Here is a 14802-nt window from a genome sequence, read left to right on the forward strand (position 1 = left end):
CATGAGCTAGAGGTTCCTGCTCTTTCTATTCACTCCCTTCAGATTGATCTGCTTAGCATTTCAGATGGAAATCTGGCTTTGCGAAAGAGCAAGTTTGTTTTTCAGACTGAAGCTTAAGAAGCTCTCTAGTAGGGCTGACTTCTAACAAGTGGTATGCATAAGCTTCCTTTTTTAGTGTTTGTGGTTTGGTTTTTTTGCAAACCTAGCTAACATCTCTGAAATTTATCTGTAGCTGGACAGTACAGGGAAGGAATTGCTTTTAGCAGATCTCTAGCTTGGGGTGGTACAGGTAGCAGTGGTACTAGGAATTGTCTGGAAATATTTGAGTTTCAGAGGTGGGAAGCTGGGAGAAAGGGCTCCAAATACTGAGTACGAATAGGTTTTGCAGCCAATGTTGAAAGCATTGGTGGAGCTGGTCTCCACATAAAGAGGACCCATTTTCGAGCTGCTTGGGTGTTGGGTGATTTCTGACTTCCATGATTCCAAGTTTATACAGAGGTTAAAGAACTTGGAAGAAAGTGAAATTAGAAACTTGGTCAGAGCTGAAAGTTCTTAGAAACATAAAGTAGTAAAGGATCATATTGCCCTGGATCTGTTGACTGTGGCTATTAGTGAGAAAGGCAGCCAGAAGATAGTTTTATTTCTGGCATTCACAAATTCTGATGCCCTTGCAATGTTTAATGGTTTTAATTTTACCCAGAGGAAGCGAACTTTGAGATATCAGAAAAACACGATTACTGTAATCCAAATTAAAATAAAGCTTGGAAAGGAGCTTTTAAGCTGAGACAAAAAGCAAGAGGGGTGATAGAAAAATTTGATTGACACGAAGCTGAAGAGCAAATCTTGCAATTTCTGGGAATAAGGTGACTTAACCAAGTCCCTTCTCAAATACTGCATTGTGCTTTGAATCTGGGAGGAAACTAGACTGTGGAGATCCAGAATTAGCTCTTGACAAGGAAGGCTACTGGTATTTGGGAAACATTCTGAAGAAGTGGTTGGTCACTAGCCTGGATGGAACAGAGTATGTGTACGTTTCCATTGTAAACAGATGGAGAATTCCAAATACTGCAGGAAGAAGGGCCTGAAGCAGAAAAGCATGTGGAGTTTTAGCACAGAGCCAAGCTTTTTTTCAGCATATTAACTCTTAATGAGGACAGCACACAGAGTAGGTGAGAAGATGCACTATTTTATTGAGTACTTTGCCTTCTAAGCTTCATGGAAGTGTCAGTAGAATATATCCAGTGTGGTCTGCAAAGGTCGCTGCCTCATCGACTCCCTGGATGAGCTGTGAGTGCTCCTGCAGCCATAAGTGAAGGGACTTTAAGCCTGAAAGCAAATGGCCGTGAACTTTTGCTTCACTAAGGTGCAAATTACAGTTTGGTCAGAACTCTTGATAATGAGAAAAGAAAAATGATTAGGAGAATGTGGAATTAGGAGTAGGAATGGATTAGGAGATTGGAAATGTCTTACTGCAACACGTTACCCCCAGTAGAAGAGTTCATATAAACTAACATACTTCTGAAAACAGGAGTAGTTTGCAAGAAAGTGAGTACAACCTCTTGCTGTGTTACTGAAAAAGCATGCTTATTGGTGTGCCTCCTTTTTGAGAGAGATTTTGACATCTTCAGGTCAACAGGGGCAGCTTCTGACAACTCTGAGTAGAACTGCAAATAATACGTCCAATTACTGCCCAAAGAGATTTTTCATTTCTGGCAGAAGTTGAACAAGGTAGATGTTTCTTAGACTCCCAAAAATCCAAGCAGAGTCACAGACTGCCTGTACTTGTTGACACTAGTAAGAGGGCCTGGGGACAGAACCCTTGTCTGACTGACAGGGGAAATCCCTTCATTTAATACAAAGGGGAACATGATTCTCGTTGAGATCAGACGGTTTTGTGTGCTCTGTGCATTGGCAGGTTCTGGCAGGTATCTTTAGAAAAGCAGGGCATATCCAAAACACACTTTGGTGAGCACTGCTTACGTAGGGTGCTGTAAGAAAGAGCTGTATTCAACATCACTGGCAGATGTAGGGTGCTGTAAGAAAGAGCTGTATTCAACATCACTGGCAGATGCAGTGGTACCGTGGTGTTGCAGATGACATAAAGATTTGCACATTCAAGTATAGGTGCAGGAATGGTATGCTGTAAGGGCTGGTTCAGTTGCTGTCTTGACTGATGCACCCATGTCTACATGAAGGCTGCTAAGACAGAACTTGTAAGAAACTGTAAAAACTTGTTAGGATCCCGTCATAAAACACTGTGTTAATGTCTCACGTAATGGTTAAACATGGGAGCAGTGTCAGTCTGAGCAAACTGGTGTGAAGAAAAGGCAGATGACATCTATTTGTGATGATTTTACTTTGTGGGACATGAAGCTGAGCGCCAAGCCACCTTGTTGAATTACGGGGTCCGGTATTAGGAGAGCCAAGCTCTTGTGGTTTGGGTGAGGTCTTGAGCCCATTTGCTCCACCATAGGTACCGTTAGCTTTGGTGCAATTGGGTAGTGTTAACTAGATAGAAGAAATTATGGTAAAGATGGTTCCGTGTCTGAGATTATGTGCAGTCGTCTTGCCCAAGTCAGGTAGGGGGAAGGGAGCAAAAGGTGATTTGTTCCCAGATCTGCACTGAACTGGCCATGGGCTGAGAAGAGGTTTGCAGTTTCATGAAGACTTTTTTGGTACCTCTTCCTACCATCTTTCTCAAATTAAATTGAAGCCAGCTCTTTCCTCCAGTATTTATTCCTTCCAGACATGTAGGCAGCTGGATGACAGCCTCTTTTCACCTAGATGAGGATGCATGTAGCTCTGTCATCAACATATTGTTGACATTTGATCTTGTATGCCATTATATTGAGGCTCAGCAGATGGGGAATAGCAGCTGTGCGTGAATCCTTGTCATTAGATCTTTAACATATTATAGTTTTTGCTGTTACAGTCTCAGCATGCCATTAATAGGGAATTCACAGGTACTGCTTTTGATTTGCAGCCTGAGTTAAGGGCAAAAGTGAAGAACCTTGTAATTCCTTTTGCAATAAAGTGACCATATTTTTCTTAGATTGTTTAATCATTGAGAGCTGTTAGTGATTTTTGCAAGAGAGAGCAATAGCTGGGGCACAGTTTGCACAGTTCAGTTTACTTGTGCATCTGCACCAAATATATACGTATCTATCTTCTGTCACGCTAACACCCCCTTTGGCATTCTTGTTTCTCTCCTGTCATCTTGTACCCACCACACGCGTGCAGAATTGAAAGAACAGTTGTTTTTGTTTAGCAATTTCTTGCTTACTCAGCCGTAGGTTTCAGATCTGGGTTTGGGCCAGTCCCCTAAAGGGCTTTTTGTGGAGGTATTACCCTGGGGTTTGCAGCCTTTGGGAGACGAGTAGTAAGGTAATGAGCCACTTCGCTGCAGGTGCGTTATTTTCCTGAGAGCTTTGTTACCTGAGGTGATCTGTTTCTTTGTAAGACATAGTTCTTGTTTTGAAGTTTCCCACTAGTTATTTTAAAGCTCTTTCTCATGTAGTAGCTGCATGGCAGGCTTGTCAAATAAAGTTCCAGCTGGTAGTGCCAAGAGCTAGCCTAGAGAAAGAAAGGGTTAGGTGTGCTGTAATGAGGCTTCTCCCGAACTGAAAGATCATCAATAAATTATGTGGGCAACTAGGGTCAGGAAGAACCAACAAAGTTTCAGCTTTGCAGAAGGTTTCTCAATCAGTCCAACAGAAACTGTGGGTGCTGACCTGTTTTAGGAATTGGATCAAGTATCCTCAGATAAGTTTTCAGTTGCTGCTGAAAATTAGGGGTTAATTCTTGTTTAATTCACTGTGGCTCAGAAAACAAAGCCACGATTTTCTGCAGTGATAACAGGTGCAGAAAAAGGCAGGGAGGTTTGTTGTATTGGTAAAGTCTGAAGAAGAATTTCATATATGATCCTATTGCATCCGGGGAAGATAAATGGAGTTGAAAGAAATTTTATTTGTGCTGAGCCTTGGATGATAAGATCCATTTGAGGATTAAGACTGACAAATCCAAAGAGATAAGTGCATTATTTTTTACTTCTTCCATTTTAACAGAGAAGATCTAATGGAAAGACGTGTATGTTGTTAGCAAGAATCAACTGTGGAGGAGGGGCTGAGCGCAGCACAGACCAACCTGCCTAATAAAGGGAGACTGGGAGCAAAAAAGCAAATTTTTTTCCCCTGTCTGATCATGGGAAATGCATGCCTTTCTCTTTGTATCAGTGTATGGATATAGGAAGGAGACTCTCTCCAAACAAAGGGGATCCTTGCCTTGTTTCAGAATGCTGATATACATTGTCTTATGAATAAATGTATTGAGCCATCCATCAGTTATCCCAAGGAGTGTTTGTTTTGCTTTGCTGTCATGGCCCTCTGCTTTAGGCAAGCTAGACTTGAATTCTGCTGCAGAGGGCTCTGGAGTTTGTGGCTGTGCAAGGCATAAGCCTGAATTTCAGCAGTTTTTGTGAAATTCGTTAATAGAAGGCAGAGTAAAGAATGTAACATAAGCAAAAAAGGGATAGTGATATTTATTAAGGAGGTCAGGTTAGGATGTCTGTATCTTATTATGCTTCTGGACCTTAAAAAGCCATGGACTTGTTTAATTGGCAGCATCATAGAAGTCGGTCATGCATGTGGCTTCCTGACAGCTAAGCAAAGGGCGTATAGTGCTTTCAGTAGAGTGGTAGATGCTTTATAGTAGTTCATCTGATACCCTGGTGTCAGAGGTAAAAACTAGGTAACACATTGACATTAAGAAAAACAAAATCAAAACCAAAACAAAAGCAGGTAAGATCTTTCAGTGGCAACACACCATTGCCATGAGTCAGGCAAAAAAAGATAATTAATTGATTTAGGTGCTGTTCAGTCTCAGTAAGATGCTTGTAATCAAAAAGGATGAAATGAAACTTCAGGTTCTTGTTCAAGGTCAGATTGTGGAGCAGAAGATGAAGGGCAGGTGAGGAAATGCAAAATGTGTGCAGCCCTAGTTGTACTGCTCTTGGTTTTGCTCTGCTTCTACCTTCATCCTGTTGCTGCACCTCATCTGCTGCTCTGGCAAATACAAGCACAGTTTGTAGTTTTCTACATTTGTTTTAATGCTCTGAGTAGTTTCAGACTGTGCGTAGGCTTTGCTTGGAGGTGTGCTTTCAGTGAACTTAGTACAATGTGGTGGATTGGCTGCGCTTTTCAGGCTGTATCTGTATTACACACTTCATGTAGCTTAGTTTGCTAAAGCCTGTTCCAAAATGAGGTACCTGCACTGGCCAGAGGCTCTGGTATAGCTGCAGTTATGTTGGCAAAGCTGTGCACCCTCTGCGATTATTTTGGTGGTATAACCTGTATCCGTATGAGGAGCACTTTATTTACCAGCATAAACTTTACATCTCTGCAGGCACAAGGTGCAGATGTTGGCTGCCAGCAGGGCTATACCCATCCAGCAGAGATCAGTACTCCTTTCTGAAGCTCTGTTCTCTGCAGCCCAGGTTAGAGTGGCTGTGAAACTGGATTTTACCACTCCTCCCAGTAAGGTTTCTGTTGGATTTAGCACGAGATGTTTCTCTTGTTGTGTGTTTTCATGGTCAGTCAGCCTCTGCTGACAGCATCCATTCAGTTGAAAATTAATAACTACATTTTAGGCTGGTGCCTGATAAACCCACCCCATCTGCTCCAGCCTTTCCTCCCCTTTTACCTGTCAGGATGGAGCTTCATGGATGGCAAGGTTTCCCCATGTAAACAAGGGAACATCTGCACCCCCACCCCATGCAGCCTTTATCAGGGCTGATCTAATAGCCCAGCTTACCACTTGGGCTAAGCGGAGGTAATGGCTTGAAATTTATTGGCATCTTGAGAGGCGATGCATCTAGTTGAGAGCAGAAATGTCTCTATTGAGTTTAAGAAGATAAAAAGCAAGAGTTCCTGCTGAGTTTCCCTACCAGCTTGTGCCAACTTTCTCTTCTCCTCCAGCTTCAAAACATGGTTGTTTTTTTTTCTTCTTTCTTGAGTGCCAGAGAGGAGAAGACAGGTCTTGCTCTGCCAAACAAGTAGCAGTCAGCACTCCCCTGCTTTTTATTGCTCCCCTTCGGGGTGGGAAGGCCCTGGGCAAGGGGTTGGCTGGTGATGCCTCCGCTTTGGCTGGGCACGGCGCTGCTCGGACCAGGCGAGCGGTACAGCGCTGATGCCAACTGGCAGCAGCAGCATAGGCTGGGGGCAGCCCGCTGCTGCTTTGACTGACAGGATCCTGGCGATTGCCCCATCCAGCTTTTTCATGTTGGCACACCCCAGAAACGGAGGGCAAAGGTGGAATTTAAAGAGCATTATTAAATAGCAGCAGCTTCCCTGAGAGAGCAGGAGGGGAAGAGGTAAACACTGGGTCAATAACTAGGATTTTGCAGAGCAGAGGCTTTTAGCAAAAAGTTTTCTTAGCCCTCCAGGGCAGGTACAAATTAACTGCCTAGCTCTGTGCTTGTGGGTTGTGCCCTGAGCGCCTCCTTCCCACAGAAGTACAGCAGCTTGATGGGAGAGGAAGAGATCATCGGGAAAGATTCCTTGAGGCTGTTGACTGTCACGAAGCCTCTCCTGGCTCACTGCCGTAAGTAAATACTGAAGTGGTGGCTGCAAGAGGTGCTACAGCACTGATGTGCCAGCACTGACAAGTTGGAGGGGGAGCAGCAGCAGTGGGCCCGAGGTGGCCTCTGCACTCCACATGCAGCTCGTTTGCTGAATGCTCTGAGGGCCTGGGGTTTTTCACAGCCCTGCTGTCTCTGAGCCCTCTTCTCCCCTGCTGAATTCAGTGCTGAAGAAGTGGCTGTGATGTGATGAAATGAGCTGTAGGGAGGAGTTCAGTAGATGATGTATGTGTTCACTCCTGTTCAGGGAGGATGGAAGAGGCACATCGAAGAGATAAGTAGTCACTCCTAGTGCAGTCTTTGTGAAAATAGAGAAGTGCGGATTCAAATTACTCAACCAAATCTTTCCTCACACTTCATGGTTACCGGGATGTAGAACGGCAGCAACCAGCTGTTTCTTCAGTGACTGTTTCTTTCCCTTTGTATGAGAATCATCTTTTGTGTGCAAGCTTAGCTACCTAGACAGGTGCTGCGGGCATTTCGGGCGAGCGGGAGTCAGATTCAAATACTCACAGAGTTCAAGATCTGATCCGTTTATTGTACAAACCAGGTAGACTTTTATAAGGCATTCTATAAGCGTGCAATAATGTGGTTGGCTATTTTGCAAGCGTATAATAATATGATTGGTTAACAATTGTTTACTGGGAAGATTTCTGTTTCTGCTTTCTCTGGCACGTAGGCTCCTTTCTGCGGTTTCCCAGCTCCTCTTATCACGTCCCGTTGGCCTTGCTTTTGAGCAAACATCTGCAATTTGCTCCTTTTTCTTCATCCCACTGTTCTGGCCGTAACCTCGTCTTATTTCTTCAGTATTTTTCCACTTGCTTCAGAGTTCAGTATAATCATTCAATACAGCAAGAGCCCCAACACCTCCCCCTTTCTTTTTAAATACAGCATTAATACTGCGTTCCACACAGCTCTGAAAACATTGTAAAAGGCAAGGCACTAAAAGTAACAAAAGAATAACAAACAACAATATAGACAGACCTTGTTTCAATAAATCCCTCAACCACCCTCAATTCTTGTTGAGGTAAATAAATTGATACATTTAAACGGTAAATCAACTGTACATATTTTTAACAAGTGTAGTATTCCACCAGGTACAGTTATCACTAAAGCCAAAATTCGTGTCATTATACTTCTTATCTAACCAACCCCAATATGATTGATTTATAGCCGTATAGTTTACTCCCAAAGGCTCAAAAGCTAGTTCAAAGCAGAAACGCATTTCTTGTAGGTGACATCTGAAGCACTTTTTTTCCTTTTTTTTTTTTCTTTTTTTTTTTTCTTTTTTTTTTTCTTTTTTTTTCTTTTCTTTTTTTTTTTCTTTCTTTTTTTTTTTCTTTTTTCTTTCTTTTTTTTCTTTTTTCTTTCTTTTTTTTCTCTTTTTTTTTTTTTCTTTCTTTTTTTTTCTTTTTTCTTTTTTTTTTTCTTTTTTTTTTTTTTTTTTTTCTTTTTTCTTTCTTTTTTTTTTTCTTTTTTCTTTTTTTTTTTTCTTTTTTTTTCTTTCTTTTTTTTTTTTTCTTTTTTCTTTTTTTTTTTTTTTCCTTTTTTTTTTCCTTTCTTTTTTTTTTTTTTTTTTTTTTTTTTTTTTTTTTTTTTTTTTTTTGGGGGGGGGGGGGGAAGGGGTTTGTAATCAAGTCCGTATTTTTCCTTGAGAAGCTTAAGCTGTTCCTCTTGTTTCAGGAGAGTTTCCAACTCTGATTTGTCGAATAGGTCCGTATTTCCCAAATAAATCATACATTTCCTCCGCTGTGATTTTATACGGCAGGTTCCGAATATAAAGGATCCGATTGACCTCTGGGGGCAGCCAGATGTTAGCTCGCTTGGCCGCTTGCACTGCCATGGCGCCGATCGGAGGGGGGGGGGGTGGAGGGGTGGAGGGGGGGTGCCGCCTTGGAGAGAAACCGCGGCCGGGACGGGGCCTGCCGGGCCGCACGCCGCCGCTCGCCGCTTGTTCCTTTTCAGGACACCAGGGTGGTAATTGCGCGACCATACCCCGTACAGCTCGATACGTGCAAGCCAAAGTCTTTACCCCCTTAGTCCCAACTTGCACAGATTCCCATAAGTCCTCTCCTACTTTCTTCCATGTTTCATTATTATATATATCTTGCGTAGAAGCAAGGTAACCACGGCGGCGACTCCAACATAGCAGATCAACTACTGCCTGCCGTGAGACTGGCGTTTCATTTTTTTTCTGCCAGTTTCATCAAATTGTCTACGATTGCTTTTTCCACCACTGATGCAGTGATTCCCATCCTGCTTAAATTTCCTGACTCACCGGTCAGCCGTGCACGTTCCGCCTTTCTTCGGGCGCCCAGCTCTCTCTCCGCTGGCAGCAGGATCCTCGCCGGCTCCGCAGCTTGTAACACGATCCTTAATGAATCTTCCTGACTTTTAACCGATCCTGTCGACCCTCATCGGATCACGTCGGGGGTCACCAGATGCTGCGGGCATTTCGGGCGAGCGGGAGTCAGATTCAAATACTCACAGAGTTCAAGATCTGATCCGTTTATTGTACAAACCAGGTAGACTTTTATAAGGCATTCTATAAGCGTGCAATAATGTGGTTGGCTATTTTGCAAGCGTATAATAATATGATTGGTTAACAATTGTTTACTGGGAAGATTTCTGTTTCTGCTTTCTCTGGCACGTAGGCTCCTTTCTGCGGTTTCCCAGCTCCTCTTATCACGTCCCGTTGGCCTTGCTTTTGAGCAAACATCTGCAATTTGCTCCTTTTTCTTCATCCCACTGTTCTGGCCGTAACCTCGTCTTATTTCTTCAGTATTTTTCCACTTGCTTCAGAGTTCAGTATAATCATTCAATACAGCAAGAGCCCCAACAGACAGGTTTTATATCTCTAAAGGAAGACTTTTGATCTTGCTGACATCCCCTGAACTCAGAGGAGAGGTGGACTCACTGAAATGGCAGAAGACTTCTGGAGTCTCCTGTGAAGATCACCAGAGGCACGGTTTTCTACAAACATAAGCATAGGTCAAGCAACTGTTCTGTGTAATCCAGGCTGTGCCATGTGGCCCTAAAGGGAAGGGTTAGAACCTTTCTTGCCTGGTGAAATGACATTTTATATGTTTATATTGCCGCCAAGAAGGGAACAGCTTGCTATACTTACGTTGCCTGTTTGGGCTTAAGCTTCCACAGGGATGTTTTGAAGCTCCCACTCCTCACGTTTCACAGCGTTTGTAAGTTAGGGAAACAAACCAGTCAGAACTCTTATTTCAGAACTGCATCTGGAAACAAATGCAACTGCCAACTTTATAAAATGCTGAGTCGCCACATCTAATGGTGTGGCTGTGTATAGCACTGTAGTGATGATTCTAAGGGCAAGTTTGACATTGATTATGGTGAAGAACCTGGAAGCTTGCTCTGACTGCTGGCAGTGATTATGGGCCGATAAGGTGGGATGCAATACAGTATCTCTCCTAAGGAAAATGCCACCCTATTAAAAATAAACCCTCTGGTGGCTGTGGTAGAGTGTGGTGGGCACCTTAAGGATCAGTGGACTTTTACAACAGTGGTTCTAAACTGGTTCCTGAGCCCTTGGCCATCAACATGGCTGTTACACATGGCCTGCAACTAGTCTGTGGGCCAGCCCTAACGAAAGGGAACTGGTGAATTATAAACTCTATGCATTTGAATTCGTGGTTTCAAAAGTCTTTGAGGGTTGGTGGCAATCTCTTGACTTAGAAACTGGAGAATCCTGTTTGTGTAGGATTCCTGTAATAACTTGAATGTTATTCCTAGAAGTTTAGAACTACAAAGCATGGACAGTGCCACTGGCAAAGAAGTGTGTGTCTCTGATATGTTTTCAGGCTGGCTACTAGGTTGAAATACCTCAGTGACTTTATAAGATTTAGCAATGGAAGCACAAAGACCCAAAAAAATATATCTGAAAGGAATTAGCTGTGATCTATGGAGAATAATGCTTCCTGGCAGGCTTCTTGACCTTCTTTGAAGAGAGGGACCTGCTGATGTTGAAGGAACTTCTAATTTTTTTTCCCCCACTCAATGGATAGAGTAGGGGGTCTTGCTAATGGATGCAATTGCAACAGCCAGTCTGTATGACTGCATCAGATTGATTAGCTGGGTCCTGGTTACTGCTGCGACTGGTGATTATGCCAGTACAGCTGCTTTCTCTTTTTATGTACTAATTACCACACGCACGGATGTCATCACCCTTAACACTGCATGGAGTTGTCCCATTAGCGTGGGAGTGGGAAGCAGCAGGGGAGGGGAGCTCTTCGGTGTGACGAGCTGTTTAGAAGTGAATGGAGTGGAGTGATGAAGCAACTATTCTTATGCAGAATTTTTAAGCCATCCTGTCTTTGAGATTCTGCCCTCAGCCAACATTTTTGCAGGCTGTCAAAACCAGACCCATGTCCTTGGCAGCACTTTCCACAGGGTGCTATTTACTGCAAAGCACCTGGATGTTCAACAGGAGCTAGCAAGGATGCTGTAGCCAGCAAGTCTCCCTGCTTGGCGCGGCAGGTTGCAGAGCATGTGAGAAACTGTGCAAACTGACCTGCCATGGAGGGGAGCTTGCAGCCAGCCCAGCAGGGCAGCTTCTCAAGCAGTGATACCTTGCAGAGCCATTCCCAGGAGAAGACAAACTGTTTGTTTCTGAATAGCTGAAGAAAGATACAATGGAAAACCTTTGCAGTTCATGAGAGATTTGGAATGCTTATTTTATAAATGTATGCTCCCAGCTCTGGCAGACCCCTCCTTTTCCCCTCCTTCCTCCTCCTCCTCAAAATCCAGTGTTCCCATCTCAGAGTGCACCGTAATCTCCATGGTAACAGGTGCTACCATCATACATCTGATTATATTTTTTTCCTCTTCTTCTCCCCCTTGCCCGCCGCCACCCCCCAGCAAGCAAGGCAGGGAGGGAAAGGGACAGACATGACAGAGATGGGTAAGAGCTAGATAAACCCCTGAGGGCCTGCTCCTTCCATCCAACCACCCAGCTCCTTTGGGGGTGCACTGACTGCTGAGTGATAGCCAGGGTGATGAGTGACCAGCTTCATTCAGAGAAATCCTTAAGGGTGTTTTCTCCTCTAATGTGGCCACCTCAGAGGAGAGCTTAAACGTGTTGCTGATGACAGGAAATAATGTAGTTATATCGTTTTGCTCTGACTTAACTTTGCATTACAGTAGTCAAGATGAAGGTTCTGGGCACTAGCTGTTGGAGGACGTACAGTTAAGTGGTTTCTGCTTCACTCTTCTCAAGTTAAATTTCCAAACAGACAAGATGTGGGGTGGGCAGTAGAGCTATATAGAAAAACAGCCCCAGTTTGTTATGCTAGCTGATGAGTCCCACCATAATGAATTCTAATTATTACTTCAGGCCACCTTAGCAGTGCAGTAGTGGTTGATCTGCATCCCCATCTACCTTTATCCTGTTGTTCCAGCACATCGTCATTCCCTTCCCTGCTTCCTGCTCCAGCACCATCCCCTTTTCTAGGGAGTCTGGAAGAAGGCGTTTATGATGAATGAGTGGCTGTCCATCAGAAAAATCTAATGAAGCGTATCTTTCACCTGAGACATATCCCATTGAAAATCTAGATTTGAAGTCTGCTGCCTGCAGTGGCTACAGGTTTAAACTCTAACTAAATTTCTACAGAAATTCTGTTAGTGGCTTGGACTTGTAAATGCAGTCTTTGGTCCTAGCCTTCTGAAGCCATGCTGGAACATGGTGAACATGGTCTGATGGCCCAGTACACTGAAGCAGCTTGTCCCTGTCTATTCCTGGTAACCAAACCAACTTGTTACCCTTCTTTCCATTTCTTATGCCTTTGTTTTTGTGATCTACTGTGTCATTTTCTGGCTAAATGGAGTATTGTCAGCGATATGCAGTTCTGGCTGCTGGATGGCAGGGTGCAGGAAAATGTTGTGCTGTACAAAAGACATTAGCTTCTTGGAGTAGGAGAGTATGTACACAAGTATAATCTGTTCCGCTTCATCGTTCTTGCCTTTCAAGCTCATAGGCTTCAAAAACCAAGCTAGTGCAGACTAGAAGGCAGAACTTGCCTTCACGTGCACAAGGGTTTCCATTCACCCACATTAATGCAGCGTTTGGGAAGCACCGGCTTGCAGCCATACTAACTACCCGCAGTCTTAGCAGCTGTTCAGCTTCCTACCTTACTGCAGGTAGGAGGGACGGTGTTGGAAGGGGACCTGAACTGAGGGATTTGTTACTTGTGTACTTTTGTTATTCTCATAATCTCTAGATTTTTGTTTTCTTCTGTGCACTGTCGGTGTGGGTGTTGGTTAAACTCTAAAACATCATCAGGAAGCTGTTTAAATGTTTTAAAAAAGGAAATAATTGTGTATCATTTTTGCTTAAAGTTTGGTTTGCTTAATAGAAACAGTAAACTTTTGATGCTGAAAGCCCATCTGCTTGCCAGTTTCCTGTTCCACCCCAGTGACCCAAGATGAGAGGTGAAGGCCAGAAGCATCCCAGTTGTCTTGCGTTCTAATGACTATACCGCTTGTCCCAACCACTTTGTTGAATTAGTTTGAATAGAAGGACTGTGCAGCCCGCTGAGTGACAGGCAGCTTTTCCTGGGGGTGGAATTTCTCCTGCTCTGCAGCTGTGTGCCAGTTGATCTGTTAAACACTTAGGGGCACATATATGTATGTTTCTGGCAGCTGCTGGATTAGTGCTTTCTTGCAATGTCCTGCAAAGTGACAGGTCTCCTTGGGCAGCTGCACTGCTGCAGGGAGATTGGACATTTGTTTTGAGCCTGTTTGGCTCTCCCACCCTGTACTGTTCTTTGAAGTAATCTCCTGTTATTTTTTCAGAGAGTGTTCAACGTTCTTTACCCCATGCCTGCCGACCAGAGAAGACATGTCAGCATAAACTCTGCTCGCTGGCTGCCCGAGCCAGGCCTGGGATTGGCATATGGCACCAACAAAGGGGACCTGGTGATCTGCCGACCAGAGTAAGTGCTTGTTTTACATGGGTATACAACTGCTTTGGCCATTCTCTTCCTAGGGCTGTGGGGATAAGATGGCTTTTTGCTGCCTGAGGCATTGTGATTGAGGGACGCAAAAACTCTAACTCTTCATATCCTTTTGGACTGCCACAGTGTTTACCCAAGCCTCTTACAATCAGTGTTTGTTTTGCTGATTATAACAGCTGAGGCTGTTTGAAGTGCATCTCATAGCTCATTTTATTTCCTGTGTGTCTCTAGGTTTTCTGGATCCTTTGTTTCACGTATGTCTAGTGCAATGTCTTTCAGTCTCTTTGGATTTACGGACTTCTAAAAGTTACCAATGCCAACAGCAAATGTGAGCTGTTAGTGCTATGCTTGCTTTCCTCAGCTTTCATGGACCCCTTGGAGTCCACCAGCTAGGTTGAAAGCTGCTGAGCTAGAGTTATCAAATACTTGTTACAGTATTCAAACATGAGATTCTATGAACTGCAAAGATTTTTGTCCCCTTTATGAGCAAGCCAGCGAATTGTTTTGGTCCTCGCTTGAAAGCCCAATGGTGCGACGTGTAGACTTTAGCTCTTTTATTTATACAGTGCCATGAAGGGTGTAACTGTCCCTTTGTAAACTTGCGATTAAACGCTAGCCAATTTAGATGTGGTGTGACATAGGTGATGACTGGGTGTCTGAGATGTGAAACATTGCTTTCAGTGTTCTTGGAGACTCTGCACCACACTTTGTTGAGACCCTTTTTTCCACAGTGTTGTGCAAGTGCTTCTTTTGGAGCAGTGTTTCTTCTGTGATGCAGGAACACTTCAGGGTTTTCTTCGCTTCAGTTATTTCCTGGTACTAAACCACCTTGATATTCTTTTGGGTTATGCTTCACATGTTGAAGTGTCTTGTAACTTAAAAGCTGGCAGCTAGAAACTTGCAGCACTGCTGGTGATCTTACCACATGCATGTGGACTCCATCTGTCGTGCCTAAGATCAGACATGTGGTGCTTGAGGAGAGTCATATGGTCAGTGTAGAACCACTATCTTAAATCAGAATAAATATATAGACAATTGTAATACTGACTAATTCAGTACAGCCTTCTGGTGAAATCTGTGGTTGGAATTCAGATTGGACCAATTTCAGTAGTACAGAATGCCTGCGCTCTTCAAACAGCCCTCTTGTTCTCTTGAACATAATCTTTCATCAAGGCCTTATTTATACATGAA

The 14802-nt window shown here is 43.6% G+C and overlaps 1 protein-coding gene across 6 annotated transcripts in view; it reads left to right on the forward strand.

Annotated features, from left to right (window-relative positions):
• Nucleotides 1-14802, forward strand: part of AMBRA1 (autophagy and beclin 1 regulator 1) — a 138311-nt gene that overhangs the window by 96255 nt on the left and 27254 nt on the right. For all 6 annotated transcript variants that reach the window (XM_055716120.1, XM_055716117.1, XM_055716116.1 and 3 more), the window contains one exon: nt 13451-13590. In XM_055716120.1, the coding sequence (XP_055572095.1) occupies nt 13451-13590 (140 nt within the window). The remainder of the gene's footprint in view (nt 1-13450; nt 13591-14802) is intronic.

Source organism: Falco cherrug, chromosome 7 (assembly GCF_023634085.1).
Source record: "Falco cherrug isolate bFalChe1 chromosome 7, bFalChe1.pri, whole genome shotgun sequence".
Lineage (NCBI taxonomy): Eukaryota > Metazoa > Chordata > Aves > Falconiformes > Falconidae > Falco > Falco cherrug.